At 39.7% G+C, this 14,194-nt stretch overlaps 1 protein-coding gene and 1 long non-coding RNA gene across 14 annotated transcripts in view; one reads left to right on the top strand and one right to left on the bottom strand.

Annotated features, from left to right (window-relative positions):
* CNTN4 (contactin 4) overlaps positions 1 to 14,194 on the top strand; it is a 643,980-nt gene that overhangs the window by 571,189 nt on the left and 58,597 nt on the right. For all 7 annotated transcript variants that reach the window (XM_030569637.1, XM_030569641.1, XM_030569640.1 and 4 more), the window contains one exon: positions 3,116 to 3,243. In XM_030569637.1, the coding sequence (XP_030425497.1) occupies positions 3,116 to 3,243 (128 nt within the window). The remainder of the gene's footprint in view (positions 1 to 3,115; positions 3,244 to 14,194) is intronic.
* Positions 1 to 14,194, bottom strand: part of LOC115654829 — an 82,218-nt gene that overhangs the window by 30,888 nt on the left and 37,136 nt on the right. For 4 of the 7 annotated variants that reach the window (XR_004001283.1, XR_004001282.1, XR_004001278.1 and 1 more), the window contains 2 exons: positions 1,657 to 1,814; positions 1,003 to 1,093 (listed from right to left, as the gene is read on the bottom strand). The exons of 1 other annotated variant lie outside the window; for it this stretch is intronic. This is a non-coding gene — a long non-coding RNA (uncharacterized LOC115654829). Of the gene's footprint in view, positions 1 to 776; positions 785 to 1,002; positions 1,094 to 1,656; positions 1,815 to 3,099; positions 3,185 to 14,194 lie in introns of all 7 variants that reach the window. 2 more of the 7 variants (XR_004001281.1, XR_004001280.1) reach the window with 2 other exon arrangements.

Genomic DNA, 14,194 nt, shown 5'->3' with positions numbered 1-14,194 from the left:
TTGTTCTTGCATTTGTTGTTTATGTCAATTTGAATTTTTAATGCATGTCCAGGGCATCTTCAGCTTTCAGAAAAACGCTTCTAGGTTTGTTCTTAAGACTTTAAGTGAATAATAGCACCAAGTGTTTCCTTTGAAACAGTTGGTGCTGGCCTCTGCTGGATTTAGGATACTGCACAAGATGGACCATTGGTCTGATCCAGTAGGGCAATCTCTATGTTCCAATATACAGTTCATATCACGCATACATTGATACATGGCAGTATATGGGTAAAGACAAGTAACAACATAACAGTCTCCTCTAATTATTGGGGAAGTAGCACCGAATTTAATATGGGCCACTAGATTTCTGCAACAAAGTAAAAATATTGAAGCTAACTGCAATGACCTGATGCAAATCTCTAAACTATTCAAACTGCACACACTAATGAAACACACACAGTGTATTCTCTACCCTGCCAAGTACCACTTGGCCCACCCATAGCTCCTGCTAAGGAGCCTCCATATGATGGCACAGATACCATTGTGGATGCATCATGCAGCAAGCTCAGAATCTCTGCCGCTGCGTTAGCCAGCTCCATGTATTGACAGTGAACATGTCAGGCGATGTCTGTCTCCTCATTGTGCACGTTGACAAAGCACACAAGTGGCACACGGGCTGGACTAGCACTGGCTCTTGCAACTGAAACATCTCCTTGATCAGAACAGTGATTGTTCCAACGCTGCATGCGCCTGAGAAGGTTCCATAAATGACTCAGACAGATGTGCTTTGACCTCACCTTGAGCCCTGTGGAAGAAATATTTCCCAATATTTCATCTGGGAACGGACCAGATGAATATGAACACATGATAAATGGCAAGAAACTCACATTTGTAGATGACATGACAGAAGGTTTGATGATGACGCAAATGGTGGCTTATAGTTAAAAATACAGGACTTTTCTGCTGCTTTTTAACACAACTGTCCTTTTCCTTAAACATGTGCACCTCTGTTCTTTTCCTTACTTTTAATATCTGGTTTTGCTGGCGTACATTCAGCTCCTCCAATGCCAACTCCTCAGTCTTCCTCCAAAAAATGTCTCTGGTGTTCCATGCACTGGGGGTTATAGTGAATCACAAATTGAACATGAGTCAAAAATGTGGTGCAGTCAATAAAAAGGCTAATGTCATTCTGGGGTGTATTAGCAGGAGTATCGTATGTAAGATATGGGAAGTAATTGCCCCTCTCTACTCAGCACTGATGAGGCTTCCGCTGGAGTGTTATCTAATTTCGGTTGCCACACTTTAAGAAAGATGTGGACAAATTGGAGAGTCCAGAGAAAAGCAACAACAATGATAAAAGGTTTAGAAAAGTTGACCTGTAAGGAAAGATTTTTTTAAAAATGGGTATGTTTTGAAAAAAGAAAATTGAGGAAGGAATTAAGTCTTCAAATAAAGAGGATAGTGATCAGTTGTTCTCCATCTCTCTTGAAGATAGGACAAGAAGTAACTGGCTTAGTTTGCAGCAAGGGAAGTTTGGGTTGGATATTAGGAAAGACTTTCTAACTATAAGAATATTTAATCTTCCAAGGGAAATTATGGAATCCCCATCCATTCAGGTTTTTAAGAACAGGTTAAAGAAATACCTGTCATAGGTAATCTAGGTTTACTTGTTCTTACCTCAGCACAGGGGGCTGGAGTAGATGACCTGAGGTTCCTTCCAGCCCTACATTTCTTGATTCTATGGTCATATGTTGTACAAGGAAAAAGTTAATTCAGCTCTGAGAATTCCTCTTCATTTCTATTGGCTCACAACGTGGAGAATATTTCAGAAGTTTCTGAACAAACAGAGAAAGGGAAAAGAACATGTTGCTAAAGAGAATCAATAGTGTTGGTGTGAGATTTCCCCTGGAAAGGGTTTGGAGAGAGTGAAACTCTTAGGGACCCCCAAACCCGGCATTTGCTGGGTCTTGACAGATTTACCACACCATGGAAAGCTGGTTATATTTGAATGGATAAAATGTCAGCTCCATAACGTGAGTGTGGATGCTGGGTGTTGGGAGAGTTAACGGCACAGATAAGCTTCGATGAGGATTACATGAGCGTTATCACAGAAGCGTAAGTAAGGCACTCAGTGGGAAAGTGAATCGCTTTAGTGGAAGCTGGACTGTGATAACTCCACAGCATGTGAGAAAGTGCCAAGTGCAGGCAGAGTTGCCACACAATTGGCAATTGGCCTTTAGCATGCTGAATTAGATATAAGCCAGACACCACCCAAGCATGCGTACATGCCACTCTAATGTATAGGGATCAACATCCTAGGCTCCTTTTGATGTTCCCATTTATGTACATAGCCTGTGATGCAGGGAATTTCAGCAGTAGGAATGGAGATATTCTGTGTCCTTACTGAGAGTTGCAGCAGTGAAAAAGAACATGATTAACACAGAAAAAAGGTAAAATGACACTGTAAGATGAACAAGCCCTTAAAGCCAGTCCTGGCCTAAATCTAACAGAGTATATCGAAGAGAATGGACCAAGTATCTTTTCCCCCCATGCTATATGTTAACATTCAGTTATCCAGCTTCTCCCTGCAGTGCAGGCAAGGTATAACACAGCATGAAATTGCAGGAATTCTGTTGCAAAGGAGAGAAAGTTTACAGGACTTCTCAAACAATGATTGTATAGGCCAGTGCTGTCAGACAGGCCATGGAATGACTGCAATTAAAACATCCAGGTGCTAGGTGTTCAATAAGCAGAACATTTTGTACCCTTATTTTAGAAGCCACAAAGTGTCTTACAGAAAAATCAAAGAAAGCACGTCTAAATTCTGTAAGAACTTGATTTTGCAGTATTAAGTAATTGACTCTAGATTATTAGAGTGTGCACCGCCTGTTGCAAGAGTTGTTCCGTTGAGCACTGACTATGCAGATTCACATAAAACCTACATATGCTGCAATTAAAGTTGCCCTCAGGTAAAGACACAGAAAACTCATGCAAATGATGCATGCAGCATTTATGAATTAGGCCCTCTGTAACTGGCAATAGACTGTGTACTGTTCAAAATGAAAATAATTGATACAAACTCAAAATAATTTTATGCTATCTTAAAAAAACCCTTCCTACCTGATTGTCTTTCCAGAATCAATATTATGGATGATGGAAGCCTCCGAATTGTCAATGTCACTAAGGCAGATGCTGGAAGTTATTCCTGTATAGCAACAAACCATTTTGGTACAGCTAGCAGCACTGGAAGTTTGGTGGTGAAAGGTAACAACAGCCTTTATTACACATCGCTGATATCTCCATCTTACTCTTAATCTCTAATAGAGAAAGAAGAAGCCACACGTGTGCCACGCTTTTTAATTTCTCTGATCCTGAGTGGTACTGAATCCCAGCAGCTCCCAGTGAAGTCACTGGGAGCTGTTGCCACACATCCTCTTCTGCTGAAAGGCTCTATGGAGTATACAGAGATTGCTGATTCTCAAATATCAAAGCTTACCTAAGGCCATTAAGTATCACTGAGGCCAAAGATATGTTAACAGTAAAATCTGTTTGATGTCTTGAATAATATTTATAGCAAGTTGGTACTATGTTTTGTAATATATGTCAGATTAAACTGAATAAAATATAGGAACATAAGAATTGCTGCACTGGATCAGATGAATGGTCCATTAAGTCCACTGCCCTGTCTCTGACAGTCACCAGCATTAGCCCCTTCAGAAGAAGTTGCCTCCCTAATGACTAATTATGAAGAGTTATGCACTATGGCCCTGATCCAGCAAAGTTTTTGAACTACATGCTTAACTTGAAATCCATTAAATTCAGTATATCCATGAAGGAATTTTTTTTTTACCCTAAGCATTTAATGGCTAGTTTGTCCTTTAAAAAATGTTTATCTAATCTAATGCATCTGCAGATGTCTAATCCTTTTAAAATTCCTGGTAAACTCTTAATACATGCAGGTTTACAAAATAATATACAACTTTTCCCCTTGCAATACATTTTTTTTATTTTCCAAAATATAATCAGTGTGTCATTTAACACTATTTAATAATTCTTACCACTGGGTGATATTTTTCATACATTTCATGAATCCCAAGTGTATGCCCAGAAATTCTCTCTCAACAACTTTTTTTTAAAGTAAACATAAAATGTTTGACCAAGGATTTAAAGTTCAAATCTGTTAAATGCATTGACAGTGACAAATGTTTTAAAGTTATGCACTGTTATGAGAAGTTGCGTGTCTGATGAATTATTATAGGCAACAGGCATATAGATTATTACACTGATAAACACTCTCCATCTCTCTCTTATTTGTGGAAATGCTGTGTTGGACAACAGATCAGAAGAGATTGATTTATTATTTTGTAATCAATCACAGAGCTCTAATGCTGTCAGTTTTAATTCTCCGATATATTGGCACTGATGGACAATATTGGTTTAGAGGTTCTCCTTATCAATTATTTCTATAGTATACAGAGACTTCTTTAAAATGCTTTTAATGCGAGTTTAAATGGGTGCTTTTTATAATCAGAGTTTAAGCAACGAATCTCAGGACAGCTGGCCCTGAGAAACACAATGATCCTCCATGATGCTTTACCTGCTACAAACCTGTGTGTGTGTGGGATGCAGCACCAGCACATTCATGGAGCAAAATCTTCCCTAAAATATTGAGAGTACACGTGGGAACCGTCCCAATTATATTATTTAATCTCTCTCTCTCTCTCTCTCTCTCTCTCTCTCTCTAATTTTACATGCTTCTCTTTATATTAGAAAAAGTTTTTAAGCATATTGGGGCAATCCTCAGGTGGTGTAAATTAATGTGGCTCCAGTGAAGTCAATGGAGCTTCATGGAATAACACTAGCTGATGATCTGGCCCTTTGTGTTTTGTGCTGGATTACCCCGACTCTCTGCCCTTGGGATCTCTGGCTGTGCAGTGTAACATCCTGTCACTTCTGCAATACCATCTCAAAATTTAGTAGTCCTTTCCCAGGTAGAACTTCCATTGATGAGGCTGGTACATATGTAGGAATTGAAGGTACAGTCCCTACAGTAAGACAACATTGGGTAAATACACCTGCTTAATACATATTTCTTTTCTTTCATGCATGTACCTTGGTGCAATTTTTATTTTAAAATTAAGGCTATGGGGGACTATATTATGTCTTAGAAATAAATTGGACTTAACGTAGTCACTTCCCATTTGTGCAGCTTGTACAGCATGTGCCTCAGCAGATATTAGTCTCTTTGAACAGGAAGTCCCTAAGGTTAGCAGTAGGTCTGTGTTTAAGATGACTCTGGCTGCCAGAGTCATCTTAAACATTAATCCCTGTTATCCTCAAGCAGAGGCATAACAAATAAGTGTGAGTGAAATTCTGGAAGTTCCTGAGAACAGGACAGCAGGAAAAGTCTTGTCCAAGGTTCTGAGCACCTCCTGCAAGGGGCAGAAGGCGTTGTGCCCGACCACTGAAGTCAGCAGGAGCTTTGGACTTCAGCAGGCACAGGAGGTCACCCTGAGTGACCGCTGCTCCTATTGATTTTAATAGAAACTGAGGGTGCTCAGCCCCTTGTAGATTTGGATCTCAGTAGTCTCTCCTCAGGGAAAAGCCTACTTGTGGATCCTTTGTAAATTAAGGTACTAATTTATATACATTGTTATTGCATGGAAAACATAAACAATAGAATATAACAACCGACTTTATTGACACAGAAGGATACAGTTCTTAAGCCCTCTGTGTTAGTACAAGAAAGCAGATAGGCTAGGAATGTGACTGGGTGGTACAATGGCCCTTCCATGGACTATGATGAAGTTGCACTCACTTATGTCAGTGGTGAAATTGACTCTGGACTTGGATCTTGAAGATGGAAGCACCAAATGAGTGTGAATCCCAATGTGTGAACCCTCATTTGTGGACATCTCAAAGCCACCATACAACTTGACACAACTAACCCCGGTTGTCAATCTCAGGTCAGGAGAGGGCCAGGGCTAGACTTGAGAATTTGTCAGGCATTAGGTGCAGTGGTAGTTATATGTGAGAACAACGCTTACTCAAAGCATAGGCAGGTCAAGTGAGACACAGAATTTTCATGGGGGCCAGTCCAAGACTCTGGAATTAACTCTCCCAGGAACAAAGGACCATCATAAATCTCACTGTGTCTGCTCTAAGTGCAAGGTTCATTTCTTTGACGTTGCCTTCTCTAACAAAAAAATGTTGCCCCTTTTCAACCAAAGCACCTGGTCAAAGTTCAGGGCCCTAAAGATGTTTCAGTTTGAAGTAGAAATTGATGGAAATCTGATATTTTCTTTGATGCAGTTTTGGTTATTTATAAGGAAGGTACAAAGTCCTGTGTCTCTGAACGCAGAAAGAACCAAGAACAAACCTTATTTTACAGTGCCACACTAGAACTTAGCTTTGTCCATGGTCACACTGTGCTTACAGGCTCCTGCTTGGCTTTCTTGCGTCTTTTGTCTCTGTTCTTGTCTGGTCTCAGTTTGTGTATGATACTTTTTCCCTCTTCTCTCCCCACAAACATCCCCACCCAAAACAGTAGTCAGCCAAAAGCTCCTGAGTGGGTTCACACACGTCTTTTGTCTGACACACAGGGCTGGCTCCAGGTTTTTTGCCACCCCAAGCAACCAAAAAAAAGGGGGGGCCCCAGCGGAAGGAAAAAAAAAGGAATCCCACCCCTTGATAAGGACTGCCCCAAGCACAAGCTTGGAACGCTGGTGGCTAGAGCCGGCCCTGCTGACACAGGAGCCTATGCTAACAGTTATGTTAATTGAAGGGTGGTTTCACACCTATCCATCTCAGTGGGTTTTCATTCAACCCATAACAATAAGCAGCAACATGTATATTTATCAAACACAACTAAAACCCCTACCAAAACAAGACACTTCACTGTACGTGCTTCACCCCCTGGGGAGCAGATGGGAGAACAATCCATGACAAATGTCAGTCACGTTGCTCAATACTAGAAGGTGCCCAAAGAGTGGTATTAGAACTAGCACTGCTGGTGACACTCCCACACTCCCTGGCTTGAACTGATTTTCATGGTATATAGGGGTTCCAGTTTGGTTCAGTGGCTCTCAGCAGCCCCACTATACAAATTGTTCCAGCACTCCTGCCTCTATAGATACAGAAGCACACTTTCCTCACCTTTGTGTGAATTGTAACATACTGTTTTAAATAATAACAATCAAGAGCTCTATGTCTGAGGACAAATTTGATTTTAGTCAGCCCTAATGAGGTGTTACATAGGTGTAAATGGAGGCAGAATTTGCCCCTAAGTTATGTCTACACTGCAGCTGCACACATACCTACCGGCATGGGTAGACACACACGAGCTGGCATGCTGAAACTAGCAGTGTGGCTGCAGCGGCATGGGCTGTCGTTTGGGCTAGCCACCCAAGTTCAAACCCACCCAACCCTCTGGGTACATACTTGATGGATAGCCCAAGCCACCTGCCATGGCCGTACTGCTATTTTTAGTATGAACTAGCAGAGCTAGCATGTGTCTGCCTGCTTGCCTGCTCTGGGAAGCACGCTCCCAGCTGGTGTCCAGACAAACCTTTAGGAACTGATTCTGATCTCACTTGATGTAAATCAAAACTAACTCTGTTGAAGTGAAGAGGGTTACACGGATATACAACCAGCATAAGTAAGATGAGACCCATACCCTGGGTCTTTAGTTTAAATACAATTGATACAGGGTCTGATTTTCAGAAATGCTAAGACCCACATCTCCAATTGAAGTCAGGTGCGCCTTCACAAATCAGGCCCTAACTGTACATCCATAAAAGGTTAATATTTAAAAATATTACTTTGTTTAGCTGATGCTGTTGAAAAGTAGTAATTTTGTAATTTAAGAATTATCTGATTCTTCCTTATTATTATTATTTATTATTTATTATTTATTAGAGGCAGCCTGTTTGCTGCTTACTGCAAGAGTATATATTACATCTGGTCATTCTTTATTGGTCACATGGTTTAAGTATCACTTCACATTGTGTTAAGGTTATAAGAGATTAGCAAGTATTATATTTTCATCTTCAATGTTCAGTAGGAACTTGATCCCATTAAAATTAATAGGACCTACACATATGTGTGAAGCGGAGAATATACCCCGAGGTCTGAGACATGGATATTAACATTGAACACAATTTTAGAATCTAGTCCACAAAAAGTATAAAAGCATGTAAAACTGTTCTGAACTCTAAATGACTGTGTAAAGTATTGTATTTTACATTGAAATATCTGAGTTTTTATGATTTAAGTAACACATGTGCTCGTTAAGGTGAAATATTTCTGAATGTCATATTTTAATTCAATGTTGTGGTCTACAAAAGGACTAATTTATCAGCTGATATGTTCTCTGACCTTAAAATATGTTTTTTTTATTCTTTTTGATCTCATCATATGGCATCGATTAAAAACAGTGAAGGTCATACATCAGAAGACATCTTTTCTAACCTTTCTGTGTTCTTCCATTAACAATAAGCATTTCTCTTTTTTAAATCCTATTGCCCTCTTTCCCCCTCCCCCACCAATTTGAAGAGGAATGTCAGTAGTGTCACATATAGGGTGAGCAAGGACAGAGGATTTGGCAAGGGGGGAGGAAGGAGAGGAAGGATAATATCTGTTACACCAGATCCAGGGAGGCTTAAAATAATCTCTGGCAAACAACCAGAGAGATAAATAAATATTCGTATTATGCATGAGTAGATGTCTTAAAAATATAACATTCTGACAGGTGCCCATAGGGCTGTTTATTAACATGCTATTGTCAGAGATTCTGAACTTCAGTGGTTTTCCAAACCGATCAGAATACATTTTTGGTTTGTTCTGTTAGTTCTAAGTGAACACTGTCCTGGCCTTTGAGACCCAAATTCTTGCAAACTTTGCATATATGGTTTGACCGTTACATTAAAAAGCAGGGATTGCAACTTTACGGATAGGGAACAATTCAGCAGATATTATTAGGAGATGTGTAGAACACGGGTTGTGTTTACATGCAGCATATACATATTCATTTTCAGTCATTTTTCCATTTTCTCTGTACCTGAGGCTAAATGTTCCAATTCTTTCATGACATAAAAAGACTTCGTACTGAAGTGTTTACATGACAAATAGAGTAAACAGTGTTAGGCATATACTGTCGAATGCTGGCTTATTTGTACTTTAATGTAGTCATATAAGTGGCTTTTTATAGTGGCAGCTCTGATCTGCTGGAGGACTAATTCAGATTTTAATGGCAAAGCTGAATACATTAACTATAGAGAGACTCTGGGAAAGGGAGCTTCTTTAGTTACTACAGTAGCAACTTATTTCCAACCAGGTAGCTCCCCTGTGCACCACAACTGCCAATCCTGACTCCTGTCTTCTGCCTCTTTCAACTCCACATTCTCAGAGTGGGCGCACGCAGCCTGCTGGAATGGTTCCCCCAAGCCTTGCATTGTCAATGGCTAAGGGAGGACCAGTTTCCTGCATTTTCCCTGATGTGTTATTTTGTGTCTTATTTACGTGAACAAGTCGGATACCATTTGCTTGCAGAATGGCTTAATTACCAACAGTTCCCTTCTCATTTGGATAGCAATGACTAATACACACATGAAGTTTCTCTGGCACGCAGGGGTTCAGGAGGGGGCCAAGTAAACAAGCTAATAATGACATTAACACAAATAATCCTTCCGATACAGCTTGGTGCTGTGAGTTACACTAAATACTTACATGAGTTTGTGGCAAAATTACTTTGACATACATGATCCTCTTAATATGATTTAGTCCTGTAGCTTTGGAGGAATGGAATGATCATATCAGTTCTTAACACTCAAACTATGTAAACAGGTGCAGTGTATACCTGTTTTGATATAACCCTCAGAAACTGTTTTATGTGATACAAAGTCTGAAACAATATTGGTTTAATTGTTTGGCCAAGTTTAGTAGTATGTAGCTTCACAGCAGAGGCCTTTGCACTACCCTAACAGGAAATAATTATGCTGCAAGTATTATTGCTCTAAAGGTTCGTAAACTATGATTACATTGGAGAGGTAGAGACATGTTCCTCACTGCACTTCACCTTGTCCTACGCAGTGTATGTAAAACACTACACATTCCGAATGGTAATGATTTGCATCCACTTTGCCCTGGTGTAAATCGCTAGATGAAGTTCAGGACAAGACAGAATCTATGGGGTTAGGAAGTAGCAGTCTGGTGGGAGTGGCTTTATCACTTTCTGGTGTCCTGTATCACAGTAGGTAGGGATAGAGTCAGTATGTTTTGTTGACTGATTTTTCTGCTCTCCAGAGCAGATTATAACAATGGTTCCAGTACTTACATGCAGCTAGGGCAAGGACAAGTTTTAATTACATTATTTACCTGTTTCATTTTGGGAGTAGGTTTCCAGCTACCGTTGTGCCAGGATTCAAAGCAGTGAATGGCTTAGCAGATTTAAACAGTTGTTTACTTTTATTTTTGTTTGTGTCTCAGACTAGCTTACATCCATCTCATATTGTCTGCTTTGGTTTTCAGCTGTTCACCTCCACACAGGAGTAAGGAGCAAAGATATTGCCAGTAGGTGTATTCCCACCCTGGAATAGACTGAGATAGAGGTCTTTGCTAACAGCACTGGCTCTCTCCAGCAGCTCAGGTTTGGAATCTTTTCTCCTACTCCCAGCGAGAATGTTACTTTGTGGATACACTGATTTAATGAGCTGTTTTTAAAAATCCTGTGGTTTGGCAAAATTTAGCAAATTCCTCTGAGAAATATTTACCTCCTTTGTCTGAGAGCTTTTCAGGGATTCCATATCTGACAATTCATGGATTATTGTAATTAATTATTGTAATACCTTTGATAATGTTCAGGCTTGTAGTTCAGAGTCTTGGATTAATCAGTAGTGATACAGGCTTTATTGTCCCACATAAACCACATCCCTGGTCTGGAATGGTCTTGCAGACATTAACTTGCAATCCATGACTCTTTTGTATTTCACATACACCTTTTGTTTGGACACTTTGAAATAAATGGTCAACTTGCTGCCATGTGCCAGTCCGAGACAATATGTCCTTGCCTCGTGTTTTGTATTATACCCATAGAACCTGTGTGGATTTGCACTATTGTATCTTGTTTTAGTGGATGTGAAATAACTATTTTCTCACCTTCAAAAATTAAGATTATGCCATCCAAGATAGAGCTGAAAAGAACTTAACTGTCTTGCTATAAAACTTTGCAGCACTAGAAAAACATCGCTGTCTAATGTCTGACCATCTAGCCAATATTGCATGTTTCAGAAGTTTTGTTCTAAAAGTGATTAGTGCTGGAGAATTCAGTGTTTCTTCAAGTGATTTAATTTTTCTATAATAGAGTGATTTAGCCGATACTAATGATCACACTTGCAATCAGATGAAATTGCTTTTCTGCTTGTGCATAATGCTCTTCAGATTGGTCTGAGAGACTTTGTTACATTCAGTAGTAGTCAGCCTTTCTGAAGCGCAAGTACACCAAGGCCATTCATATAAGCATCTGTTTGGCCAGGTCGACTTTTAAAATAAAAATGCAGGAAAACACTTTGGAGCGGGTTGGGTTGCGAAAAGGTCCATCATATTATGGGAAGCAGTGTCATGTTCTTTATCTTAAATGGAATTCATTGACTCGTTTTAGTATGGCCACGGGGGGTGCATTAATTTCAAACAGTTTGGTGCAAACTTTACCAGCTACAGTAGTTAACTTAAAGAACGTAATGTAACTCTCTGCTCCTTTATGTGGTTGTTTCATGTTCTTTACTGGAATGATTTAAGCTGAATTGGTTTGATCCCATTTCCATCAAACAATGTTCCAACTAGTTTACCTCCAGTACTCACAGCATATCAGACATATCACTAAGGCTGCTTAAAAGAAGGAGCCTCTTCTGTATTGCATTGCAGTAAAGTTTTCAGACCCTTGCAACTCCTTCATAGGTCTCATCCCTCTTGCATTGTAATTCTTCTCATGGTGGAATGATGCTTAGAGTGTCAGATTTCATGTTGTCAGCTGGATCTGCAGATAAGCCCAGTTTAATAACTGCAAGATTTAAACATGAAGCAATGGGCTCAAGTTGCAGTGGGGGAGGTCTAGGTTGGATATTAGGAAAAACTGTTTCACTAGGAGGGGGATGAAGCACTGGAATGGTTACCTAGGGAGGTGGTGGAATCTCCATCTTTAGCAGTTTTTAAGGCCTGGCTTGACAAAGCCCTGACTTGGTTGATTTATTTGGGGTTAGTCCTGCTTTGAGCATGGGGTTGGACTAGATGACCTCCTGAGATCACCTCCAACGCTGATATTCTATGATTATATGATTCCAGTTCATAACTGAAGATGCTTGAGTGTTCATAACAAAAATCTCAGTCCTCAGCATGTCTGCATTTCTGCTTATATTTGTACCTTATACTTTGTCATTTTAGTTCCATAGCCATAGAAACTCTTACTTGTGCAATGCAGTGGAACCAGAAGTCTGAATTTGCCGAATACAGCATGTGCTTTGGTATAACATTTCTTTGGACTCTCCAGTGTCAAGTTGAAATCTAACATTATGAGATCAGCAAATGCTTGGCCTGTGCATGACTGATCTATTTCTCAAATGTTAATGGTGATTATATCAATTGTGTTCAGCAACTTTGTCCTTTATCACGTATTGGTCAAAAATATAAATGACTTGGTTTGAGTCATATCTACTTGCCTTTCCCAAGTTTTTCAATTTATTAAGTTTAGTACAGTGATCACCATTTTCTGGATATATTATTTCATTTGCAGGTCTTTAACTACAACATTTCTGTGTCTTACGGATATACAAAGTGCAGATTTTCTGCAAGTGTTTGGGCTGTCTTTCTGTAGCCCCTCTTTTTTTTCCCATCACTGACTGCACATGCATTTTATCATCATGCATTTCACCTGCTATTGTTCCCAGTTATGACTGAAGTACTTCCTGAGACACATCTATATCAATTGTTTTTCATTTGGGCAAAGCTGGACTCCTTGATCAAGAAGATATTCCCTAGGAGAGAATTTGCATCAAATACTTTACTACCTCTAACCATTTCTTCACTGTCTGCATAGTATTAGCCACAATGTTTGACTTAAGAATTCTAAATCACTGGTCAAATGTCTCTTTGCATTATTCCCCATAGAATTTTTGTCTCAAAAAAGTCTGAATTTAATCCGGACATAAGGTATATTTCATATTTACCAGAATAAGATTTTAGAACCTTATCATCCTCTTCACAGATGCTCTGTGAGTTATGACCCAGTCTTTCACCTTATTAATATAATAAATTGCTGCTTTTTCCTTTTCTCTGAGATTTGTTTTGAGGTGATGGTGCTTTGTGACATGCAGTTGCTTTACATTTCTTTCCCAGCTGACTGATGTACATCATCCGATTTTAAACTCCTAAAAAAGTTCATCCTAGCACCAGCCAGGAAGTTTGCTTTGAACTGTGAAAGTTAGTATGATCAGGTTATCATTTCCAGGAGCCCTCATAGTTCTCTCTGACTCTGCCACTGAGAAGAGAGCAAGTTTCAATGGCAATTTAGTGTTGAAATAGAGGGAGATATACCTGTCATGCTGCCTGGTATGGGTTACCACTGAGAATACCACATTCAGGGCAGACACCCCCAAACTGGGGGTTATTCCAACATTAGAGTTCACCAAGCTGGTAAAAAAACTGAACTCTTGTATCATCACACTGGTTAACAAGAAGCTAAAAACACAGTCCCCTTAGGCATCCTAGTCCCTAGCTTACCACCCAGACAACTGGACTTCTGTGATTATTAAAATCAGAAATCACATATAAAGTGCTTCCAATCCCAAAAGTTCAAACATGCACCCCAGGTCAAAATATACTTCAGATCTTACCCCAAATATCACACATAGCCAATTCTTTAGGAACTAAAAACTTTAATAATATAAAAGAAAAGGAAAGATAGTTATTAAGAGGGTAAATGAAGCATGTACATTACAGTTGATTTCAGAGTTTGTAGATCAGGATAATACTAGTGATGTTAAATCTGGTAGTTTACAAATAAATTTATTTAGATCATCCAAAAGATTAGAGCCCACATGACATCTGTATGGCTACACTTGAAATTTCAAAGCGCTGCCGCAGCAGCGCTTTGAAGTGTGAGTGTGATCGGAGCGCCAGCGCTGGGAGAGAGCTCTCCCAGCGCTGCACGTAAACCACATCCTCT

Source organism: Gopherus evgoodei, chromosome 7 (assembly GCF_007399415.2).
Source record: "Gopherus evgoodei ecotype Sinaloan lineage chromosome 7, rGopEvg1_v1.p, whole genome shotgun sequence".
Taxonomy (NCBI): domain Eukaryota; kingdom Metazoa; phylum Chordata; order Testudines; family Testudinidae; genus Gopherus; species Gopherus evgoodei.
Note: the sequence above shows the minus strand (reverse complement) of the source record. Positions and strands in the feature narration are given on the sequence as shown.